Source organism: Corythoichthys intestinalis, chromosome 19, assembly GCF_030265065.1.
Source record: "Corythoichthys intestinalis isolate RoL2023-P3 chromosome 19, ASM3026506v1, whole genome shotgun sequence".
In the NCBI taxonomy this organism is placed as follows: domain Eukaryota; kingdom Metazoa; phylum Chordata; class Actinopteri; order Syngnathiformes; family Syngnathidae; genus Corythoichthys; species Corythoichthys intestinalis.
This window is the reverse complement of record NC_080413.1, coordinates 18,424,655-18,448,940: the sequence shown is the minus strand read 5'-3', so window position 1 is coordinate 18,448,940 and position 24,286 is coordinate 18,424,655. Positions and strand designations below refer to the sequence as shown.

General features: G+C 40.7%; 1 protein-coding gene across 10 annotated transcripts in view; it reads left to right on the top strand.

The window, feature by feature from the left end:
- The window catches only part of syne1a (spectrin repeat containing, nuclear envelope 1a), a 273,050-nt gene that overhangs the window by 225,628 nt on the left and 23,136 nt on the right, over positions 1-24,286 (top strand). For 9 of the 10 annotated variants that reach the window (XM_057822040.1, XM_057822039.1, XM_057822043.1 and 6 more), the window contains 13 exons: positions 294-419; positions 874-1,029; positions 4,738-4,896; positions 4,980-5,146; positions 16,106-16,268; positions 16,388-16,575; positions 16,664-16,814; positions 18,113-18,295; positions 20,184-20,321; positions 20,388-20,579; positions 22,013-22,319; positions 23,403-23,471; positions 23,781-23,914. In XM_057822040.1, coding sequence (XP_057678023.1) covers positions 294-419; positions 874-1,029; positions 4,738-4,896; positions 4,980-5,146; positions 16,106-16,268; positions 16,388-16,575; positions 16,664-16,814; positions 18,113-18,295; positions 20,184-20,321; positions 20,388-20,579; positions 22,013-22,319; positions 23,403-23,471; positions 23,781-23,914 — 2,133 coding nt within the window. The remainder of the gene's footprint in view (positions 1-293; positions 420-873; positions 1,030-4,737; positions 4,897-4,979; positions 5,147-16,105; positions 16,269-16,387; positions 16,576-16,663; positions 16,815-18,112; positions 18,296-20,183; positions 20,322-20,387; positions 20,580-22,012; positions 22,320-23,402; positions 23,472-23,780; positions 23,915-24,286) is intronic. The other variant, XM_057822046.1, reaches the window with a different exon arrangement.

The window sequence follows — 24,286 nt, the reverse complement described above, 5'->3', positions numbered from 1 at the left end:
GGGAATAACTAATTTATAATTAGACAAGGTGCACATACTCCTAATTCCTAATTGAGTATTAGTTGCACAACATGACTTTAATTTCAAATTATTGCAGCGTGCTTGCTTGTCTACCTGTGATTCTCTTCTACTTTGCTGCGACATTCCTTGCCAAATATGATCCTGTTTCATCCTCCAATACACCCCTATTCATGTTCTAAAAATAGCTTTCGCCCTTCGGAGCGGAGCGTTCTCTGCCCGCTGCCACTATTTTGCCTTCTCATCCTTGCTTTTATGCTGCGTCTCATGCGTAGAATTGGGAGCGATGCGAGAAAGGCATCGACGCCTCGCTGGAGAAACTGAGGGCCTTCAAGAGGAAGCTGTCTGCGCCATTGCCTGAGCATCACGATGAGCTGCACGCCGAGCAGATGAGATGCAAGGTGGGTAAATAATACCGGGTTACTGCTTGATTTCTAGTGGGAGAGAAGTAGAAAGTATGTCATTGGTTTTATGGTTAATAGAGAGCGTATGCTCATGTTTCATGCATCACACGTTCTCACTCCATCAGGGGAGGAGCTGAGATTGAAAGGAGGGGGCAGGGTGAAAAAGACAGAGGGGGAGCATGTGCATGCACAGAGTGCGGGTTGGGGTTTATGGATGCATACATAAATCTATGTGTGTAAAAGTGAGGCAGTCTCCATCACAGTGACTGAGGACGCAGGGGGCGTGCAAGGTGATGTTGCTTCTGTTAGGCTAGAGCTAGTATATCGCGACAGGATGCATCACTTCTCTCTCCAATTTGAAGGATAATATCAGACCGTTAGTGATCGCTAGATTCGGATAAGGAGCTTTCGACGGAGGTTTTATCATTTTCATCATCTCGTGTCCATACAGGAGCTGGAGAACAGTGTGGAGGGGTGGAACGATGACCTCACTTCCTTGTACCTCCTGAGGGATGCTTTGGTGGGCGTGGTCGGAAGCGATGACATCACGCTACTCCAGGAGCGCTTCCAGCTGCTCCAATGCCAGTGGGAGGAAGTGTGCCACCAGGTACAGTTATAGCCATTTCTTTTGTTAAAAAATATTGAACTGTCATATTTTAATTTGTTTTTTTATGGATCATTCAACAGTAAAGTTAAAAGTTAAAAACAAAATTTAAACTCTGAATTTTATTGATTGCAATGAAATAAATTATTTTTTGTTCAAATGAAATGGATTTAAAAAAAAAAAAGATATTCGAAAGGATGTATTTGCTATTTATATGATATAAAATTAAATTGATTCCACATTTTATGATATAGGTTTAATTATACAGATATTTTCTTTATTTTTATATTGATACATTTTTAGTTCAAGACATCTGTGTCACATGGAGAATTGCATTATATTGTCGTATTCAACGTCATTTACTTTTTCCCCTGTTTTGATCATACAAGACTCAAGCTCTTATTTTTGTATGTATATTAGTGCTGTCAAATTTATCGCGTTAACGGGCGGTAATTAATTTTTTAAATTAATCACGTTAAAAGATTTGATGCAATTAACGCATGCAGTGTTTCCCACAAATGAACGAGAACGTTTGGGCCCGCCACAGTCTCGTTTGCCCCCCCCCCCTCCCGCCGAGAAAAAAAAAAAATAAATAAATAAAGATAATAATCAGATGCGTCAGTCAGCCTATTACACAGCTGTAGCCCACTCCACTCTACTACCAGGTAGTAGAGTAGCATTTTAGAGTAGTATTTTATTTATTTGTTTATTTAAGAGACCCAAGGGGAACGAGTAGGAAGAGTGGGAGAACGAGCGAGATAGCGAGAGATAGCGGTCGCATGTCTTCGCAGCCCGCTGTTATTTTGTTACTGTTTTTCTTTATTATTGTTACCACAATCAAGTGGGTAAGCAAATACAGACTTCTCTCCTTCCCCATATGCGGGGCATTACAATAGTTTGAATCGGACTTTTCGGCGAAAGTGAGCGGTGGACGGCCGTCTTGGACGGAAAGCAAACTTTGATTGAACTTGCGCGGAGAGGCGGGGCCGAAAATAAAGCCTTGCTCTATTTTCAGAGCGTTGGTCACAGTAAAATATTTATTAGTTCAAGCTAAGTAAATGATACATATTCACGGTACAAGAACGTTGTTTCCGTGTCCATCGACTGGTAAGAAAAGGCTGTTTGTACGAGTGACGTGTGGGCGCTCCCGTCAGGGGGGACATTTCGCGTGGAGTGGCTATTTTTCGGCACAACACCGGCGCGCCAATTTCAGACAATTACGGCTGACGAAACTTGGATAAATCCCCCCCCCCCCAATTTCGCGAGCTCTGGGACACTCGAAAAATGACTCTCATACCTCTCCTTGCTAAGTTAATGGTACCTCGATGTGCGTTTGTGTGGAAATTTAGTTCACGAACAATGAGGAAAAAACTATTCACCTTCTCACCGAATCAAGTAAAACTCTTTACACGGCTATTAGAATTCCCCCAGTCCTGTAAATGGGTCAGTTGACTGAAGGACTGTTATTGTTGTGGTAATGTAGTACTTATGAGGGTCAAATAAAAAGGAAAAAGGAGGACTACGACGGCGGTCTGAAACCCGCGGCTCTCAGGCCGCATGCGGCTCTTTAGTGCTGCTTCGGAGCTGGGGTTTTTTTGGGTTTTTTTTTTTATGGAAAAAGATGGGGGAGGGAAATATATTTTTTGTTTTAATAGGATTTCTAGGAGGACAAACATGACACAAACATTATTTCAATTCATTAATATTGTAATGAAGTTAAACTTGTGGTGGCATCGTACAACAGAGTAGTCACGTGGTGCGCTATAGGATCCACTGCAGGGAAAATAAACATTTAATCATGAAGGCTAATTATATATTTCTAGCCAACTTAGTCATTTTTATAGTAGGCTAATATAGCTAGTATTGATAATTATAAGGCTTGTACAAGGCTTTTAATTTTTTGCTGCTCCAGACATACTGTATCATTTTTTTGGGGGGGGTCAAATATGGCTCTTTCAACAGTTTGGGTTGCCAACCCTGAGTCACTACGAGATGTAAGTTGTACTATTGCTACGAGAAAAAAAGTCGCATTATTACATAGGGTAACGTAGCTGTAATCAGCAACGCATTTTACATACATGTACCGTAGCTGAGAGCTATAACATTAGCCTAGCTAATGAAATATTTCAAATATATCTTTGTTATGGTTCTTCTTGGGGGGGGAACGCCGTGGCACGACATGGTGTGGCTGTCCGACTCCGATGCAGCCTACCACCACAGTTTCAAAAAATCCTATGGTCAGAGACCCTCCCACCACAGTCTCCTAAAATCCTGTGGGAAACACTGGCATGCATGGAATGACACGTTCATGCGTTGCCTCAAACAGTGTACAATGACGCCGTTTTAGCATATTGAGAGCAAAAGGCAGAGAAATGCGAGTGGACACCAGCATTCATTGGACAGCGCCTTTTATTGGCTTAAGCTTTGGCAACTCTTTCACTACAAATATAAAAATTGTGGCGAACAACGTTGCCCAACTTCCTATCATGCATTTGGGCAGAACAGTTAATTCGCTACAGTATCATTTAGTGAAAGCACAACAAAAATATTATTCCTATCTCTCACAGGAGATGATCTTTTTCTTAACATGCTTAATTGAACACAACGAAGAACATAGTGTTTATCATTTGCAGCCACCACTGACTTTGCCCAACTTCCCATCATGTATTTGGGCGGAACAGTTAACTCGCTACAGCAATATTTAGTGAAAGCATAACAAAAATAATATTCCTATCGCTCAAAAAATAATGTTCACAAAAAGAAAAGCACTCAATGCAAAGAGAACTGGCATTCCCAATCAAAATAGCTATGCAAAATACACATAAAACTTACTCAGACTTTGCCTTGGCTGGAGCTCTAATTAATTTAAAACTCGCCATTGACACCTTGTGGTGTATTTCAATCACTACCTTACGTAGTTAAAGACACTGTGGAAGAACGGCAGGGAACCCATTTGACGTCTCGCTCAGCGACGTCAACAATGGCGAGCTATTAGTTTATTTTTTGATTGAAAATTTTACACATTTTATTAAAACGAAAACATTAAGAGGGCTTTTAATATAAAATCACTATAAATTGTACTTAAATTTATCTTTTAAGAACTACAAGTCTTTCTATCATTGGATCCCTTTAACAGAAAGGATTTTAATAATGTTAATGCCATCTTGTGGATTTATTGTTATAATAAACAAATACATTACTTATGTACAGTATGTTGAATGTCCGTCTTGTGTCTTATCTTTCCATTGCAACAATAATTTACAGAAAAATATGGCATATTTTAGAAAAATGGTTTTAATTGCGATTAATTACGATAAATTTTTTTGCTGTGATTGACTCGATTAAAAATTTTAATCGTTTGACAGCCCTAAGGTATATATATATTTTTTTAGTAAGCAGCGCTCATTTTATTCAGTTTTTTCCTTGGACTGATTCTGAAAATAATTGTGAATTCCCTTTTCATGTTTAAGTTAAGTGTTTTTTTGACAGTATTTTTTAAAATGTTGAGTTTAATTAGAAGTGACCTTATCTTTTGAACCTGATAGCTCTGTTCACCTACCTTTGTGGAAGATTTAAGGATCTGAAACAAATAGAGGATGTCGGGCGACCTCTTCAACCTTTCAGTCTCTCCTGAAACTAGTCCCAACTGTCATTTTTGCATGTGTTTTCCATTGAATGTGTTGAAATGTCTTTCTTTGTCTGCGTCGTCAGCTCTCCCTGCGCAGGCAGCAGGTAAGCGAGAAATTGAACGAGTGGGCCGTGTTCAATGAGAAGAACAAGGAGTTGTGCGAGTGGCTCACGCAGATGGAGAGCAAAGTCTCTCAAAATGGAGACATCAGCATTGAGGAGATGATCGAAAAGCTACGCAAGGTGATCCTGCCGCACGGTCTAAATTCACATTACCGTAACATCCTCCTCCTCCGCGTGTTAACCAGTTGTTGTTTCTACATTAGGACTATCAAGAAGAGATTAGCGTGGCTGAGGAGAACAAGCAGCAACTGCAGCAGATGGGACAGCGCTTGGCCCGGGCCAGCCAAGACGGCAAAGCAGCTGACATAGAACATAAACTCAGTAAAGTCAGCGAGCGCTGGACACACCTACTCGACCTCATTGCAGCAAGGTTGGTGTCACCTGTAGTCAGAGGCGTAGCAAGGGTCCCCGGGGGCCCCAGGCAACAAGCAACATGGGGCCCTTCGAGCGTGTGCAAGTAAGGGGGACTCTGCTCGAAATGCGCACCTTACGCCTATTCTCGCTCCCAGAATACGCAGCGCTTGTGACGTAGGACAATAACAGGACTGGTTGTTATGGAACCCATAACAAGGAACCTTGCTAAAAGGAGTATTAAAATTGCTAATAAAATCGTTTAGGATTATTTGATACACTGCCGATTTTGCTGGTTTTCCCACTTGCAAGCCATGTAGAGGTCTGTAATTTGTATCATAAGTTCTCTTCAACTGTGAGGGACGGAATCTAATACAAAAATCCAGAAAATCACATTGTATAATTTTTAAATAATAAATTTGTATTTAACTGCATGAAATAAGTATTTGATACATTACCAACTAGTAAATATTTTGGCTCTTAGTTCTTTTTTAAGAACCCCTCCTGTTCTCCTCTCATTACTGGAAATAACTGCACCTGTTTGAACTTGTTACCTGTATAAAAGACACCTGTTCACATGCTCAAACAAACAAACTCCAACTTCTCCACAATGGCCAAGACCAAAGAGCTGTGTAAGGACATCAGGGATAAAATAATAGACCTGCACAAGGCTGGGATGGACTCCAGGAAAATAAGCAAGCAGCTTGGTGAGAAGGTAACAACTGTTGGAGCGATTATTAGAAAATGGAAGAAGTTCAAGTTGACGGTCAATCTGCCTCGTTCTGGGGCTCCATGCAAGATCTCACCTCGTGGGGCATCACTGATCATGAGGAAGGTGAGGGATCAGCCCAGAACTACACGGCAGGACCTGGTCAATGACCTGAAAAGAGCTGGAACCACAGTCTCGAAGAAAACCATTGGAAACACATTACACCGTCATGGATTAAAACCCTACAGCGCACGCAAGGTCCCGCTGCTGAAGCCAGTGCATGTCCAGACACGTCTGAAGTTTGCCACTGACCATCTGGATGATCCAGAGGAGCAATGGGAGAAGGTCATGTGGTCGGATGAGACCAAAATTGAACTTTTTGGTCTAAACTCAGCTCGTCGTGTTTGGAGGAAGAAGAAGGATGAGTACAACCCCAAGAACACCATCCCAACCGTAAAACATGGAGGAGGAAACATCATTTTGTGGGGCTGCTTCTCTGCCAAGGATACAGGACGACTGCACTGTATTGAGGGGAGGATGAATGGGGCTATGTATCGCCAGATCTTGGCTGACAACCTCCTTCCTTCAGTGAGAGCCCTGAAGATGGGTCGTGGCTGGGTCTTCCAGCATGACAACGACCCAAAGCACACAGCCAAGGCCACTAAAGAGTGGCTCCGTAAGAAGCATCTTAAGGTCCTGGAGTGGCCTAGCCAGTCACCAGATCTGAACCCGATAGGAAATCTATGGAGGGAGCTGAAAGTCTGTGTTCCCCGGCAGCAGCCCCGAAACCTGAAGGCTCTGGAGAAGATCTGCATGGAGGAGTGGGCCAAAATCCCTGCTGCAGTGTGTGCAAACATTGTCAAGGACTACAGGAAACGTTTGGTGTCTGTAATAGCAAACAAAGATTTCTGTACCAAATATTAAGTTCGATTTTTGTGATGTATCAAATACTTATTTCATGCAATTAAATGCAAATTTATTATTTAAAAATCATACAACGTGATTTTCAGTTTTTTTTTTTTTTTTTGTATTCCGTCCCTCACAGTTGAAGAGAACTTATGATACAAATTACAGACCTCTACATGCTTTGCAAGTGGGAAAACCAGCAAAATCGGCAGTGTATCAAATACCTGTTCTCCCCACTGTATATGTTATATTTATCTTATAGAGTATTCGACGAGGAATACGATAGACTCATTAATAAATTTTGGGGAGAAAAATCACCATTTCTTTAAGTAGTCACATGAACAATGAGTTGGCCTGTGAAAATCAACGTAAAACAACTCGACAAGGACTTTCCAGAGAGCACTTGGTGAGTCACTCTTTAAATATTCATGTGGTATTAATAGCTGATTGGACTTTCTTAAACATGTATAATCTACGTGACATGGTTAGTGCTGATTGGGATTGATAACAGAATCCTTAGATAATCTGCCAAATGATTCCATGGTATTGAAACACTCCATACACTTGTCGCTGCGACAGTGCAGTAAAGCTGTGTGTGCTAAATCTATTGGCCCTCTGGGGCCCCTTGCCTTTGCCTAATGGGAGGCGACGCCTCTGCCTGTAGTTGTATCTGAAAAAATGACACTTTGGCATGCGTAGTTCAATGAATCAAACTTTTTTTCATCATGTCATGTTGAGCTTGTACTTAAAAACCTGCAATTAATCTTTCTCCATTTAAAATGTTATTCCGTAATTAATCCATTCATTCCTGCACCCTCAAAGCACTGAAAATGTATTATTTTTATAGGGAAAAATGTAGGATTGTTTTGTCCATACTTGTTTTTCCTATCTGCGGTATTTTTGTGGTTGTTATACCTCAGGGCACCTCACGATGCGATTTTTCATACAAGGCTCACAATAACGATTATCTTACAATATGGCGATATCACAATTATCGATATGTGGGTAAGGAAATCATTCTTCAAAACAACTAATAAACATAATGGTAAATGGTAAATGGTGTTATACTTATATAGAAACAAGCTATTTTCATCCTTCTGCTGTGAATTGAAATGAGTTTATCTCTAGTAGACGTCCATTTTTTTTCATCCGCTGCCATCCCTCCCAATTGAAAATGATTGGACATCTATGGCCGTCAGTTGCAGCCAATGCCAGGCTTGATTGAGGGTCACATTTTTTTTTAGGGCATTCACGGGTCACTTCCTTTTAAGCAGAGGTGGGTAGAGTAGCCAACCATTTTACTCAAGTAAGGGTAGCGTTACTTCAAAAATATTACTCAGGTAATAGTAAAAGTTGTCATCCAAAAAATACAAACATAAGTGTAGCATCATTTGTCCAAAGAGCATGAATGCTCTCTGGTGGAGAAAATAGTCCCTGGTTTAAATAGTCAATAGTTCCTTCATAATTACTATTGTGAGGTTTTTTTTTTTTTTTTTTTTTTTTAAACATGTCCTGTTCAGCTGTTTGACACAGAGAATGGAAATCTAAGTGTCCGCTTGGTCTGAACAGTTTTAATGTTTCACATTGAGAGTATGACATACTCCCATTGTGATCATACAACATACCTCGTTGTATGTTGTAGCGCAGTCCATCCCTCCTCCCGCCGCCCACCCGGCCCGCGAGCCACAGCCCCCCAACCGGCACGGCACGCCACGGGACCCCCAGCGGCCCACCAAGCCCAGGGCAGGGTAGGGTCCCCCGCCGGAGCGGGCAACATCCAGCTGATACACCGGCGCTCAGCCAGCGACCCGCGTGAAATTAAAAGGATCATATCTCCGGTTTTCCGTGGTCACTCGATGCCAAATAAAAACTGTGAGAGATGTTAAAATCTGTGCTTTTGAGTCATGTTAAGGGCAGCGCTCTATGTCAAATACTTCATTTTATACGGTGCTTTAAAGACACCACATGATTGAACAGGCTGGCGTGAACAAAGAACGGCAAGATAGCATCTGATTGGTATAATGGAGTCATGTGATTATTGAAGCGATGTCTCATTGGTGAAATTGGTAGAGCTACTCTTCACATCGCTCGAAAAGAAAATCTAATATGTAGAATGATGAGGAGAAAATTTAACGACTCTTGTGTAGCCCAAAGTAGCAGAGTAATAGTAGCGTTTTTTCTTCACAAATCTACTCAAGTAAATGTAAAAGGTTTAGCTTAGACGTATATATTTTTTTCCGAAAGTTGCTCAAGTTAATGTAAAAGAGTACATGTAACGCGTTACTACCCACCTCTGTTTATAGGTCCCTTCCTGTTGGTTTTGGATTACTGAAAAGGAAGTAACTCAAAAATCTCCCCAAATGAATAGGAAGTGACTCAAAATCAACAACTGCAAATGCCCTAAAATGAGCAAGAAGTGACCAGTAAATACCCACAAAACACACTCTGGTTCCAGTACCACTGACAGCGCTTGACGTCCAATCCAGTCAAAATGAATTGGATGTCTCGTACCGTCAATGGCAGCCAGTGAGATAATCTTAAAAGTATTCCAATGGAAGATTTTAGTAGCAACCTGTTGGTCCCCCCCCCCCCTTTAAAACTGTATATTGATTCTTGGTGGGAGCATATCGATAATGTTTTGGGCTACAAAGTAGGCCTGAACTCTATTGGAAAAAACTACTGTGGCGATTTTTGGGGGGGGGGTTGCGATATATTGCGATATTATATTGCGATATTTTAAAAAAAATATTATTTTTTTTTCAAAGAAATTTTCACTAGATGACTTGAATAGCTGTTTGTAAAGACTTTGGATGACTCACCATCACCACAGTGTACAGTGATCCCTCCTTTTTCGCGGTTAATGGGGACTGGAACCTTCTGCGATAAGTGAAAAACCGTAGCGCACCCCCCCCCAAATCTTTTTGCTTTGTTTTTTGTGTGTGTTTTTTGTGCTCAATGTATTTATTCAGATTTAGCATTGGAAAGAGATACATATAAGACATGTTTTTTTCACACTTCTCCCCCCAAAGTGATTAAAAAAATGTATATAAATAAATGGTTTTTAAGCACTTCAAATGTCGTAATTATGATCAGTTTTAAACATAACTGTCAAACCAAATCATTTTTGAACAAGAATAAAGTACTGTAGTAGATAAATGCGTGGCTTTATTAAATGCTTCTGTTTATCTACCTTAGCTGTGACCTTTGGAGTGACATGTAGAAATTTCAAACTCCTCATGATCACTTCTGGCATTTACATGTCTCCAACGTCTCCACACACACACACATTCATTCCAGTGCGGCTTCCTTGCAGAAACTGTTTAACAAGTTAAACGATGATTGACAGATTGCTGCCCGGCTTCTTTGGCCAGATCAAAGCCATCGTTAACTTTAGTAAGAAAGTGCCGCAGTGACTGAGAGGAACAAAGGGCTGGGAGAGGGAGGGTGTGAGGCTGTGCGCAGAGCAGAAAGCAAGGCGTATGTGGATTAAAAAATAATAAAAACTATCGCACATGCTTGCGATGGGACTATCGCGCACGCGCACATCGCGATGGCGATGTTTAAACGATATATCGTTCAGGCTTACTACAAAGTATCGCGATATACTACCATTTCAATATATTGTCATGCCCTTCATCTTAACGGCACATTCCAGCAAACAAGTGATATTGTCCAGTGCGGCTTGATGGTGGTGTAATTAGAGGGTTTCTGCTGGGATGTGTGGACTCGTGTGTTTTCAAATTTGTGCTTATATCTCAATCCATATTATTTGCGTCGATCGAATTGGTGCAACAAAGTTTCGGACAAGTGTGTGAATAGTCAGACATTTGTGTGAAGTAAAACTCTAGAATCCAGCCCCCCCATCCGGCTGTTGTCTTCTCCAGCCTTTCAGGAGGAGTGAAGCAGGGGAGGACATTCTGACCTCACACAGACAGCTGCACTCTGATTGTCTACTTCTCTCGTGACATCGCAGGGATATTAGCATTGAAGCAATAGCTGCAAATATATTTTGTGCATACCAACTTTTGTTCATTGCACTGCCGTCATTCTGCAAGGCTTCCATAGCTTTGCCATGTTTGTTTCCTCTTAATATTCCATCTACCTCTTTAGCACATGCCTGTGACTGTCAGTCCACATTTAGAAACAGCAGCACTTGTCACTCCAAACACAACCCCTTCAACACACACTTCTTTTTTTTTAACCATGGCGAACAACAGTTGATAAGTCACACTTGTGCCACCTCACTACACAACACCAGCTGCCCCTGCCCCACCCAAGGCAAGCCCACCCCTTCAGCGGACACTCTTTGGGAGAAAGTCCCAACACACAGTCGAAAGAGAGAGCGGTTTGCACTCAGACGAGGAATAGCGCTTCTTTGCTAAACGGAGTTCCTGGGAATCTTGCACCCCCATGGTTTTGGATTTAGGAACGGATAAAATGGCAGAAAGCCCGATCGAGGATCTGCCACACTGCGACTGCGATGTCAACAGGCAGGACAAACTCGCCAAGCTTTTCTAATCTGCAGTGTTGTGCTGTGTGTTTTATCCAGACAGTATGCACTTGGAGCTTAAGTGATTTAAATGGTGATGAAATACCAAGTTTGAGCCAAGCATGAGGGATAAAAGTTAAGGGGATGTTCCATTTTTATTTATTATCACGGCATGCAAAAGCTGTTTTATTCAGAAAAGGTCTGATATGCAAGTATTGCCTTTGTATAATTTTTACAATATTGCATTAAATACTTTGGAAGGCATGTTATTATGTTTATAATAACAGCATAACCTGCATGTACACTTTTTGCAAGGGACGGGACAAGTAAGTCCAAACAGATTGAGTGAACGGGGGTCAGGGCTAGGGGTGTGACAAAATATCGAAATGGTGATATATCGTGATACTTTGTATCCTAAAAGGTTATCGATATGCTCCTACAAGAATCGATATATCATTTTAAAAAGGTGTCAATGTCCTAAAAAAAAAAAAAAGTTGCTACTAGGGTTCGTCCGATCATGTTTTTTTGCTCCCGATCCCGATCGTTTTAGTTTGAGTATCTGCCGATCCCGACATTTCCCGATCCGATTGCTTTTTTTTTTTTTTTTTTTTGCACCCGATTCAATTCCAATCATTCCCGATAATTTTTCCCGATCATATACATTTTGGCAATGCATTAAGAAAAAAATGAATAAAACTCGGACGAATATATACATTCAGCATACAGTACATAAGTACTGTATTTGTTTATTATGACAACAAATCCTCAAGATGGCATTTACATTATTAAGATTCTTTCTGTGAGAGGAATCCATGGATAGAAAGACGTGTAATTCTTAAAGGATAAATGCGACTTTGTATATTGTGACTAAATATTGCCAACTAGTGTATTTGTTGAGCTTTCAGTAAATGATATTGTAGCCTGTTATGTCCCAAGGACGGCTCGCGCGCGGCGCAACATAAAACAAGCCACACAAATGTACGGGTGGACACAAATTTATTTACACAACAATCAAACTCGCAATGAATATGTACAGAATGCCGACGAAGCGTGACTTCAGGGTAAGCCCAGGCCAAAACAACAAACAAAAGGAACTACACTCAAACCCCACCCGCTAACAACCTGATCATGTAAAAGGAACAAAGAAAAGACAGCTTTTAACCTAACTTCCTACTCCATACAAAACAGGAGAAAACAGGTTGAACAGAAATGGCGACTTACCCTTACTTGCTTCAGTGCTCTTATTTACAGTGGTGAACAAAAACGATCCAATAACGAATAAACACAAAAGACCTCACCGAAAAAAGCGGGAGTGTATCAAAGTAGCGATCAAATGCAAACGAGAGTGAATGGCGAGCAAATAGCTGGCGAGGAGGACCGCGGCAGAATGCTGTCAAATGCGACCTCCTAGAGCGTTGACAGCGGCAGGTTTAAGAAGCTTGGCGCCTTTTTCCGTGGCCAATCAGTGGCTGTGACGTCGTCGGTCCGTCCTGCGTCTATCAGCTGTCGTCACAGTGGGAGGGGAAGCAGCCAGCTGGTGGAGGCGACAATCAGCTGACTGGAAGAATCTCAGAAAATTAACTATTAAACGGCCAGGGCCGTCACATAGCCATTTAACTGTTCTGCCCAAATGCATGATGGGAAGTAGAACCATGACTGTGCGTAGTGGCACCAATTGATATATCTTCTCTGCGTTGGGAAATAACATAGGGTGTTAAGAAAATGATCAACTACTACCTTTCTTCCCCTCATTGCTTCCCACGATATTTCTCATTGTTGAGAGAGGGATTTTAAGGCTTTAGCAAACTAAAAAAAGGCTCCAAAGACTGCCAAAATTCACTCTACTCATTTTATGCTGCCTTTTAGCTCTATATATAGGTAAAACGGCGCCATTATAGATTGAACGCGACAATGCGTGAGTGAGTCGTGCAGCGCATGCGTTAAATATTTTAATGTGATTTTTAAAAGATTAATTACCGCCATTACCGTGATAAATTTGATAGCCCTACTTTAAGCCAAAACTAAAGACTCTGGATGAGTGTAAGACATTTTGTCTGTAACGTTAAATACAATTAGAAAACGATTTAATTAAAAAAAAAAAAAAAAAAATTTAAAAAAGGAATGTCCGATATTTTTTTGCCAATTCCGATACTTTGAAAATGACGTGATCCCGATCGATCGGGACATCTTTAGTTGCTACCAAAATCTTGTTTAGGGCATTTCCAGGTCATTTCCAGTTGACTTTGAGTCACTGCCTATTCTTTTGGGTGATTCCCATGTCTCTAACACAAAATGAACAGGAAGTGACCTATAAAATACCCCAAAATCAACAGGAAGTAACTGAAAATCAAAAGGTAAATGACCTTAAATGGCCCAAAATTACCTCATTGCCTGGCATTGGCTGCTACTGACGGCCATAGACGTTCAAACGGATTGGACGTCTACTAGTGATAAACTCATTCCAATTCACAGCAGAAGCTTGTTTTTCTGTTTATTGTTTTTAGAATATCCTAGAATGATTTCCTGACCAATTTATCGATAATCGTTGTATCACCATATTGTCAGATCGTTATCGTGAGCTTTGTATCGCAAACCGTATCGTATCGTGAGGTACCAAAAGGTTCCCACTCCTAGTCAGGGCTACATTTCTCACAAATATGAACCTAATTAGTTGATAGGCTAAACGATCAATGCAGAATAAACCTGTATTGACTTTTACCAACTTTCATACGAGTTGGGTCAGGTGATACACCGTTTGATTTAAACCTTTGTTTTCAAAAACTACTAAAGAAACATTTTGAAAACTTCCAGAATAAATGTGTGGGTTTTATTAGCAAGTTAAATTATATTAGGCGGAAAACACTCAGGTGACTTGAAGTTCCGCTCTTAGACCCCCAATTTTGCCAAATTTCAAAATTGTCCAATATACATGTGTGATACATCATTGGAAAGCTTAAAATTTCAATTTTCTGGGGGAAGAAGAATTTTGAACAGGAGGGAATCCATAAAAGATTTTTTTTTTAAACAGCAAAACCCTATCTGGAGGTGAGAGCACGCGTGAGTAGAATTACAGACGCCATAACTTTAATGAGAAATTATTGTGTACTTACCTTGTTTCGATCCGAAAACTCCCATGTAGCATGTATCACTGAGTGTCAAGACACAGCTGTTAATGGCCACAGCTTGATTTTTTGGGGATATAATGGGTGAAACGGTGTAATAAAACAAGGGTCGCGATGCAGAAATGGCAGACATCAAGGAGTGTTTGAGATTTTCTTTTTCATATATTTACCCTTTTAAAGTTTTTTCAATTTGTCTTTGTTTGGATCGATTATTTATCTAACATATCGAAGAAAATGTGACAGTAACAAAAAAATACAATTAAGCTATAGTTATGAGGTAGATATCTGTGACTTTTTTACAAACACCATTTTTTTCATTGTGACGTAATTTGTTTAAAAGTTTAAAATATGCGAGTGAATCATTTTTTAAAGTCGTTTTTTAACTAAATATTAGACATCAATTCGTGATTCTAAGCTAAAAATGACATAATGAATTATAAATATAATACCTTCGTTTTATGGCTGGGTTGAAACAAAAGCGGTTGCGCGACGTCTGTAAATGGGGGTTTCCAGGGTAAAACGGACAAATTAAAAATAGTTCTAGGGCTTAATGCGCCATGAATTTGCTATGGCAGCATATAGACATATTGTTCTATCAAACACAACAGTTGTTTTGGATTAAAATACAGCAGTTTCTTTCAAAGAGGAGTGCAAGAGCAGAAACTGCTTGTCTGTGTTTTTTCGCCATTAATATACACAATGATTAAAACTTGTTAATAACCTGTTAACTATCCAGGAATGCAAAAAATAAAAATTTGTGTGTCTAAATAAAATAAATATAACTGAAAAAAAGTAAATAAAAATGGAGCTGTCCTCCAGATAAAACACTACTGCTTTTGTCCACAAGCACAGCCGAACCCAAGGAAAAACTGAAAGCTCCTTTGGGCTGCTTTACATGGTTGGCAAAGTCAGACAGTTTAATGTTATGTTAACTCTGATGCAGGTCGACCTTACAGTAGCAAAATAAGTGGTGTGTTCCCCACCTCCACAACATTGACGTCTTTTTACATTACTTACAGTGGCGGCTGCTACTGCTGGCCGAAAAAAAACTTCTAATATCCCTCCTCTTCGATAGGGGCGGTATGTTGTCGACATCTTTTATTTCTGTCAGAGCTGTGTGTGTGTGTGTGTGTGGGGGGGGGGGGTGTTGAAGTCATCAGCCAATCAAACGTGTGTCTGAGGGAAAAAATGGACTGACATATTCAGCCAGTGAAGTCGTTATATAATGCAAATAAGGTTGCTTAAAGGTTGATGGGGACAATTTGAGCATCCTGAAAATTTGGTAGTGTTACGTCCCTACCGTCCCAATGCAAACCTCTACCCCCTTGTTTCAGGATCAAATTGAGCATGCGCCTGCCTTGGAATGAAAGGAATTTTGATTCCATTTTGTCAACTGATGTTACTAAATTACGAAAAAAGTAAGTTCTCTGGTACTGTTTGCATCAAGTTTTACTGTAGGTTTGCACACAAGTGCTGAGTTGTAGGTGAACAGGGTTATGGCGATTGATTACTTGTTTTATAGGTTAAGGTGTTGATTGTCATGTTAGGCTGATAGTTGCACACATTGTGGATTGGTGTCTTGCTATGAATTTTCTGCAGTTTGGCCTCATTGTATTATGTGGAAAAAGTGCTTAGTTAAGTGTGATCAAACAGACGAATTTCATATTAACATAATGTACTCTGGCTTCCTCTCACATTCCCAAAACATGCATGTTGGGTTCATTGAATATAATGAAATTCTTCCTCTGTCAGGGTGAAGAAGTTACGGGAGACCCTGGTGGCTGTGCAGCATTTGGAGAAAAACATGAGCAGCCTGCGCTCGTGGTTATCTCACATCGAGACTGAACTGTCCAGACCCATCGTCTACGACACGTGTGACGAGCAAGAGATCCATCGGAAGCTCAACCAGCAGCAGGTAAAATCCCTGTCTTGATTTGGAAGTAACGTTTTAAAATTCAATATTTTAAAGTTTTTTTCTATGCTAGAATTTTCAGCTGTGTGCAGAAATGAGCGTGAACAAGCACTTTTTTTTAGGAGCTGCAAAAGGACATAGAGAGGCACAGCACAGGCGTAGCGTCCGTGTTAAACCTTTGTGAGGTGCTGCTGCACGACTGTGACGCGTGCTCCACTGAGACCGAGTGTGACTCCATCCAGCAGGCCACCAGAGGCCTGGACCGACGCTGGAGGAACATCTGCGCGATGTCCATGGAGAGAAGGCTCAAGTCTGTGTCTTGAAGTAGTCATCACAGAAATATAGCAATCCTGTTGTTGTTGAAGCTGACCAATGTGATGATGGGTGTTTTTGCACAGGATTGAGGAAACTTGGAGGTTGTGGCAGAAATTTTTGGACGATTACTCACGCTTTGAGGAGTGGTTGAAGACTTCAGAGAGAACAGCAGCAATGCCCAACTCTTCTGGGGTCCTCTACACTGTTGCTAAAGAGGAACTCAAAAAATTTGAGGTGGGCTATCTGCATGATCTCATGAAATGTGCAAAAGTTGGCTCGAGGATTGATAGTAACTTGAGTTAGACGGTTTTCCATTTATGAGCTACTAACTTGCGTGCTAAAATTTAACAAGGTTCTGATTAGGCATGTGCCGATATGATATTCTCTCAGTATGATAACCTTAAGCCAAAATATCACGGTTTCACAGTATCACGGTATTGCAATCACAGCTCTAAAATGTGTTACTTTGAAATTTAAAAAAAATTTTTTTTTTTTTTTTTAAACCTTTTCCATTGAGCAGGATTTTTATTTTTCAAAACATATTGGCAAATTGGAACATAAGTATAAAGTTCAGTTAAAATAAAAAAACAAAATATTCTCAATAATATCTCACCTAAGCCCACGGCCACAGTTTTGACCAGTAGAATTAAAAAATATATATATTTTCCATAAAAAGCACGTGCGTATGACTTGTATCATGTTTACATGATACACACACTCTCTTTCTCAACACAGACAGACAGTTGCCAGAGAAAAAAACACACTTTTTACCATCGCTAGACACGCTAAACATGCTGGAGTTAACTCTCGCAGCTGGTGGGAAACGTTCATTAAGTGTTTACTAACATTTTGTATAAATGCGAAAATCATATTGGACCTATTGCACCCTCAGCATGACATCATGTTTTACATGCCGGTTGGCGCTTCTCCTCTAAGCCGCGGCCATTTGTAATTTTTCTGTAGCCAAAGTATTGATGGGGGAAAAAGTTCAGGAGTTTCACCTTCTCCAGCCATCGTGTAGCACAACTGACTCACTGACACTGAGCAGTGGGGGAAGATTGAGCCTTACAGCTGCAAGAGAGGGGATTTCTCCACGCATTTTGGGGACATAAAAAATAGCTAATACCTTAGGGACGGTATGATGGAAAATTTTTGCGGTTTTAAAACCTCAGCGTTTTCATACCACGGTATGCCTTGGAACCGGTAATTGGCACATGTTTAGTTCTGATAGTTAGGCGTGTCTGAAGTCAGACTTTTCTGCATGTTCATAAAACACTGTAAAGCCAGTTCAGCATACTGGAAACATTGCAGGCTCATGTTACAAAACTCGTCTGAGCTGGTCAGCTCAGCTGCTGCAGTCCTTCACAGTGAACGTGCACACCAGCACTAGCTTTCTGACCTGGTCTTCTGCCATCTGTCATGTTTGCGACTGAGCTTTGGCTACAAAGCAAAAAATACACTTATCATGCTAAGTCAGAAAAGAGAAAATAAGATTCAAAAGGGAAACTAATACACCCCCATTTTGTCTGCAGGCCTTCCAGCGGCAAGTGCAAGAGTGTCTGACCCAGCTGGAGCTGATCAACAAACAGTACCGCCGCCTGGCCCGCGAGAACCGCACCGACGCTTCCTGCTGTCTCCGGGAAATGGTGCATGATGGGAACAGGAGGTGGGACAACTTGCAGAAGAGGGTGGGCGCCATTCTACGGCGCCTCAAGGTAATGACGAATGGTAATCGTAATTTTCGGACTATAAGCCGCCACCCACCAAATTTGACACAAAAACGGAATTTTTTCATAAATAAGCTGTACTGGACTGTTATGGACCATTTACACCAAAATATATTAACTGGCAACACTTCATTTGAGAACTGTATCATAAGACTGTCATAAGACCAAATATACCATCACGAAGCTCTGAACCAATTGGCTACAAAGCTTCATTGCTTCATGAAGCTTCATTTGCCCATCTCTGCTCCCTTCAGGGAGACAGTCAACCTCTGCTGCCATCTGCTGTTAAAACTGTTGTCGTCCAACTTGCCTCCTAGCATGCATTGCAGCGCTACAGATGTAAATAGCCATCAATCAAAATTGATGTTCTATGCTCATTATTTCTTCAATTACTGGTATTTGATAACACTTTATTTGACAGTGGCACAATAATGTGTCATGAGACCATCATAATTATGACATGGCACTGTCATGAGCATTAATAAATGCTTATGACGGATATGATTTTGTGTCATCCGTCAAATCATCTCACTTTTGAATGAATATAAAAGATCCGAGCTGGACATTAAATGGAGTTTATTAATAAATGTTTATAAATGGAGTGACACAATTTGTGGGATGACACTTCATAATAGGGTTGTTCAGATCATGTTTTTTTGCTACTGATCCGATCCCGATATTTCCTGATCCGATTGCTTTTTTTTTGCTCCCGATTCAATTCCAATCATTCTCGATAATTTTTCCCGATCATATACATTTTGGCAATGCATTAAGAAAAAAATGAATAAAACTCGGACGAATATATACATTCAACATCCAGTACATAAGTACTGTATTTGTTTATTATGACAATAAATCCTCAAGATGGCATTTACATTATTAACATTCTTTCTGTGAGAGGGATCCACAGATAGAAAGACTTGTGACTTTGTATATTGTGACTAAATATTGCCATCTAGTGTATTTGTTGAGCTTTCAGTAAATGATACTGTGGCCATGCTCAAATGCATGATAGGTGGATGTAACACGCCTTTAGCAACCATGACTGTGCGTAGTGCTACCAATAGATATATCTTCTCTGCGTTGGGAAATAACATAGGGTGTTTAGAAGAAGATCAATTTCTACCTTGCTTTCCCACATTGCTTCCCACGATTTTTCTAATCGTATGGAGTGGGATTGTAAGGCTTTAGCCAATTAAAAAAAGGCTCCTAAGGCAGCCAAAATTCACTCTACTCATTTTACACTGCCTTTTAGCTCTCTATATAGGTAAAACGGTGCCATTACAGATTGTGCGCGACAATGCGAGAGTGGGTTGTGCAGCGCATGCATTAATTGCATTAAATCTTTTAACGTGATACATTTTTTTAAAAAATTAATTACCACCGTTATCGGGATAAATTTCATAACCCTATCTTAAGCCTAAACTAAAGACTCTGGATTGGTGTAACATATTATGTCTGTAACGTTAAATACAAAAAGAAAATGATTTAATTAAAAAAAAAGAAATTGTATATATATATATTTAAAAAAGGCATGCCCGATATTTTTTTGCCGATTCCGATACTTTGAAAATGACGTGATAGGACCCGATTGATCGGGATGCCGATCGATCGAGACATCTCTACTTCATAAGCATTCGATTACGCCCGTGACAGTGTCATATCATGATTATGGCCGTCTTAAGAAGCAGCTGTCAAATAAAATGTTACCTATTAACCCAAATAAATCAACAAATAAACCGAACTGGACTATGAGCCGCAGGATTCAAAATGAGAGGAAAAAAGTAGTGACTTATAGTCGGGAAAATTACGGTAATATACATTTTTTCACAGCCATGTTTTTAGCTAATGTGCAAGTCTGCTTGTGGTCCCGTAGCACTTCATCAACCAAAGGGAGGAGTTTGAAACAGCTCGGGACAGTATCCTGGTGTGGTTGACAGAAATGGACCTGCAACTTACCAACATCGAGCACTTTTCCGAGTGTGACGTTCAGGCCAAGATTAAACAACTGAAGGTAGTCCTACAGAAAACGCATATTTGTTTTTTAAGCTTTGATGGTAATCTTCTCTTGTTTACATAGGCGTTCCAGCAGGAGATCAACTTGAACATGGGCAAGATTGAGCTAGTGTTCAGACAGGGAGACTCTCTGATCGAAAAAAGCGAACCCTTGGATGCTGCGGTGATCGAAGAAGAGCTGGAGGAGCTGCAGAGATACTACCAAGAGGTGTTTGGACGTGTTAACAGATACTACAAGAAGCTTACACGTTTACCTGTAAGTACACTAAGCACACATACACTGCTGGCCAAAATTATTGGCACGTATGCAATTCTGTCAGATAATAAATTTCTCCCAGAAAATGATTGCAATTACAAATGTTTTAGGAGTAATACCTTCATTTATTTTGCTTGCAATGAAAAAACCCGAACGAGAAGGGAAAAAAAAAAAATCATTATCATTTTACACGAAACACCAAAAATGGGCCAGACAAAAGTATTGGCACCCTCATCCTAATACAAAATAACTGCGAATAACTGCGAACAACCGCTTCCGGTATCAATAAATTAGTTTCACTGGGCCCTACGTTATGCTGAAAAATTTGTTGGTAGTCTTCAGACTTCATAATGCCATCCACACGGTGAAGCAGTCAAGTGCCAGAGGGAGCAAAGCAACCCTAAAACATCAGGGAACCTCCGCCATGTTTGACTGTGGGGACGGTGTTCTTTTATTTGAAGGCCTTGTTTTTTTTCCTATAAACTCTGATGCCTTTTCCCAAAAAGCTTTACTTTTGTCTCATCTGACCAGAGAACATTCTTCCAAAAACGTTTTTGCCTTTCTCAGGTAAGTTTTGGCAAACTTCAGCCTGGCTTTTTTATGTTTCTGGGTCAGAAGTTGGGTCTTCCTGGGTATCCTACCATAAAGTCCCTTTTCATTCAGACACTAACGGATAGTACGGGTTGACAATGTTGTACCCTCGGACAGGAGGACAGTTTGAACTTGTTTGGATGTTAGTCGAGGTTCTCCACCATCAGCACAATCTTTCGTTGAAATCTCTCGTCAATTTTTCCTTTTCCGTCAACATCTAGGGAGGTTAGCCACAGTGCCATGGGCTTTCCACTCATTGATAACACTGCGCACACTAGACACAGGCGCATTCAGGTCTTTGAAGATGGACTTTTAGCCTTGAGATTGCCCATGCTTCCTCACAATTTTGCTTCTCAAGTCCTCAGACAGTTCTTTGGTCTCCTTTCTTTTCTCCATGCTCAATGTGGTACACACAAGGACGCAGGGCAAAGGTTGACAACTTTAATCCACTTTAAGTGGCTGCAAGTGTGATTTCGTTTTTGTCACCACCTGTTATGTGTCACAGGTAAGTTACAGGTGCTGTTAATTACACAAATTAGCGAAGCATCACATGATTTTTCAAATGGTGCCAATACTTTTGTCCGGCCTATTTTTGGAGTTTTGTGTAAAATGTGAATGGGTGAGGAAAATTAAATCATTTTGTGTTTTTTCATTGCAAGCAAAATAAATGAAGATATTACTACCAAAGCATTTGTAATTGCAATTATTTTCTGGGAGAAATTGAGCATCATCTGACAGAATTGCAGGGGTGCCAATACATTTGGCCAACAGTGTAGTGGAATATCAGCAGTGTTCATTAATATCAGAAAGCATCTAACGTTTTTTTTTTCCTCATCTCCCAGTTGGTGGACGATGAGCTAGATGGTTCCGACGTGGAGGACGGCGCTGACCTCTCCAAGCTGCAGTGGTGCGACTCCATGCCTCCTCGCAACTCTAGTCGTTCGACATCAGGAGCCGCCACCCTCATTCGAGGTGAACGTTCTGGTCGGGACACTCCGGCCAGCGTGGACTCCATCCCGTTGGAGTGGGACCATGACTACGATCTGAGTCGTGGTCTGGACAGTCCAGAGGGACGCCACCATAGAGGGAGGAGCAGAGGACAAGAGGAAGACGAGGAATATTTGAGGACGACGACTGCAGTGCTGTCAGGTCAGTGTGTTGTGTATTTACCACATCTTGCAGTAGAGGTCGCTGTGGTTCAGCATTTATTATACTACTTTTTTGGCTGGGTTAAAATACATATGATATTCTTAAAAGTAGGGGTGTGACAAAATATCGAAAAAGTGATACATCATGATACTTTGTATCCCAAAAGGTTATCGATATGCTCCTGTCAAGAATCGAGATATCGTTTTAAAAAGGTGTCAATTTAAAAAAAAAAAAAAAAAGGCTGCCATTGACGGTGCTTGACGCCCAATCCATTTAGACTGGGAACGTTTGTTCATTCAAAACCAGAGCCTTCACAGTCATTCGGTCCGATTTTCGGGGCATGTAAAGGTCACTTGCTTTTCATTTTAGGGCATTTACAGGTCATTTCCTGTTGAGTTTGAGTCACTGCCTATTCATTCGGGTGATTCCCAGGTCACTTCCTGTTCTGTAACGCAAAATTAACAGCAAGTGACCCATAAAATACCCCAAAGTCAACAGGAAGTAACTGAAAATCAACAGGTAAATGACCTTAAATGGCCCAAAATTACTCATTGCCTGGCATTGGCTGCCACTGACGGCCATAGACGTTCAATCCGTTTGAAGTGGGAGGAATGGCAGCGAATGAACGAATGTTCATTCGCTGCCATCCTCCCAGTTCAAATTGATTGGACGTCTACTAGTGATAAACTCATTCCAATTCACAGCAAAAGCTTCTTTTTCCGTTTATTAGTTTTTTGTAGGGCTTTGTATCGCAAATCGTATCGTATCATGAGGTACCAAAAGGTTCCCACTCCTACTTAAAAGACTGAATTAAAGCGATCTCTATTGTGCTTTCAACTTCCTGTGTTTCCATTTTGAAATAATTTTCTGTTCAAATCTTGTTGTTGTTCTATCTAACATGTCAAATTCAATTTTTAATGGCATTGTTCTAGCTCCAGAAATAATAAACGTCAAGGCATACATACAAGTACAGAAAGTAAAAAAAATATGGATTGAGTCCCCCAATTGGAAAGATTTGTTATAGCAGCACGGTTCTCTGGTACCCACTTTATGAAAGCTGGATGTTTTGTTTCTCCTCTTCAGACGTAGTTATTCCCGAGAGTCCCGAGGCCTATATAAAACTGACTGAGAGCACATTGAAATCGTCCTCTGGTAGGAACCGCAGTTTATCAGGAATGTCACAGCATGAGTCCTGGTGCATGCCAGTAACTCCATACTAAAAAAAAAAAAAAGCTTTTCTAACAAGAGCCCATCAGGGGGCGGCAGCACGGCAGCTGCAAGCCACAATAATGTAGATAAGCATGCTGAGATGAATCCATTGTATTTTGAAGGACCACACATCATATCCATTTAACATGCCCATTCAGACTAATGCATGCATCCAAGCTGTCATCAACATGCATGCTCAGGTAGGGATTTTTTTTTTCTTCATGTTTTCAGCTTCTTGTGTTTTATGTGTAGGCGATCCAGGACAGCTAGAGGCTAGCCTCAGACAACTGGACCAAGCTCTGGACGCATCACGTTACCAGCTGCAGGCCAGAGAGGATGCCGTTAGCCGCTCCAGCCCTGAAGCTGATTCAACATACATGGGCTATGTAAGTCACTGGTTTGACAAATTAGCCTTCAAATTTTCAATGATAAAACCTTGAGGGTGTGAGCAAAAGGCAAAAGTGCATACAAATATATATGGTGGAAAACACAGACAAGGCTGAAAAAGCAGTTTCTGCTCTTACACTGCTCTTCAAATCTGCTGTATTTCAAGCCAAAAGGACTGTTGTGTTTGATAGAACAATATGTTTATATGCTGCCATAGCAGTTTCATGGCGCATTAAGCCCCCGACCTATTTTTAATTAGTCCGTTTTACCCTGGAGACCCCCGTTTACAGACACTGCACTACTGCTTTTGTTTTAACCCAGCCATAAAAAGAAGGTAAGTAATTAAAGATGATGCCGATCGATCGGGTCCG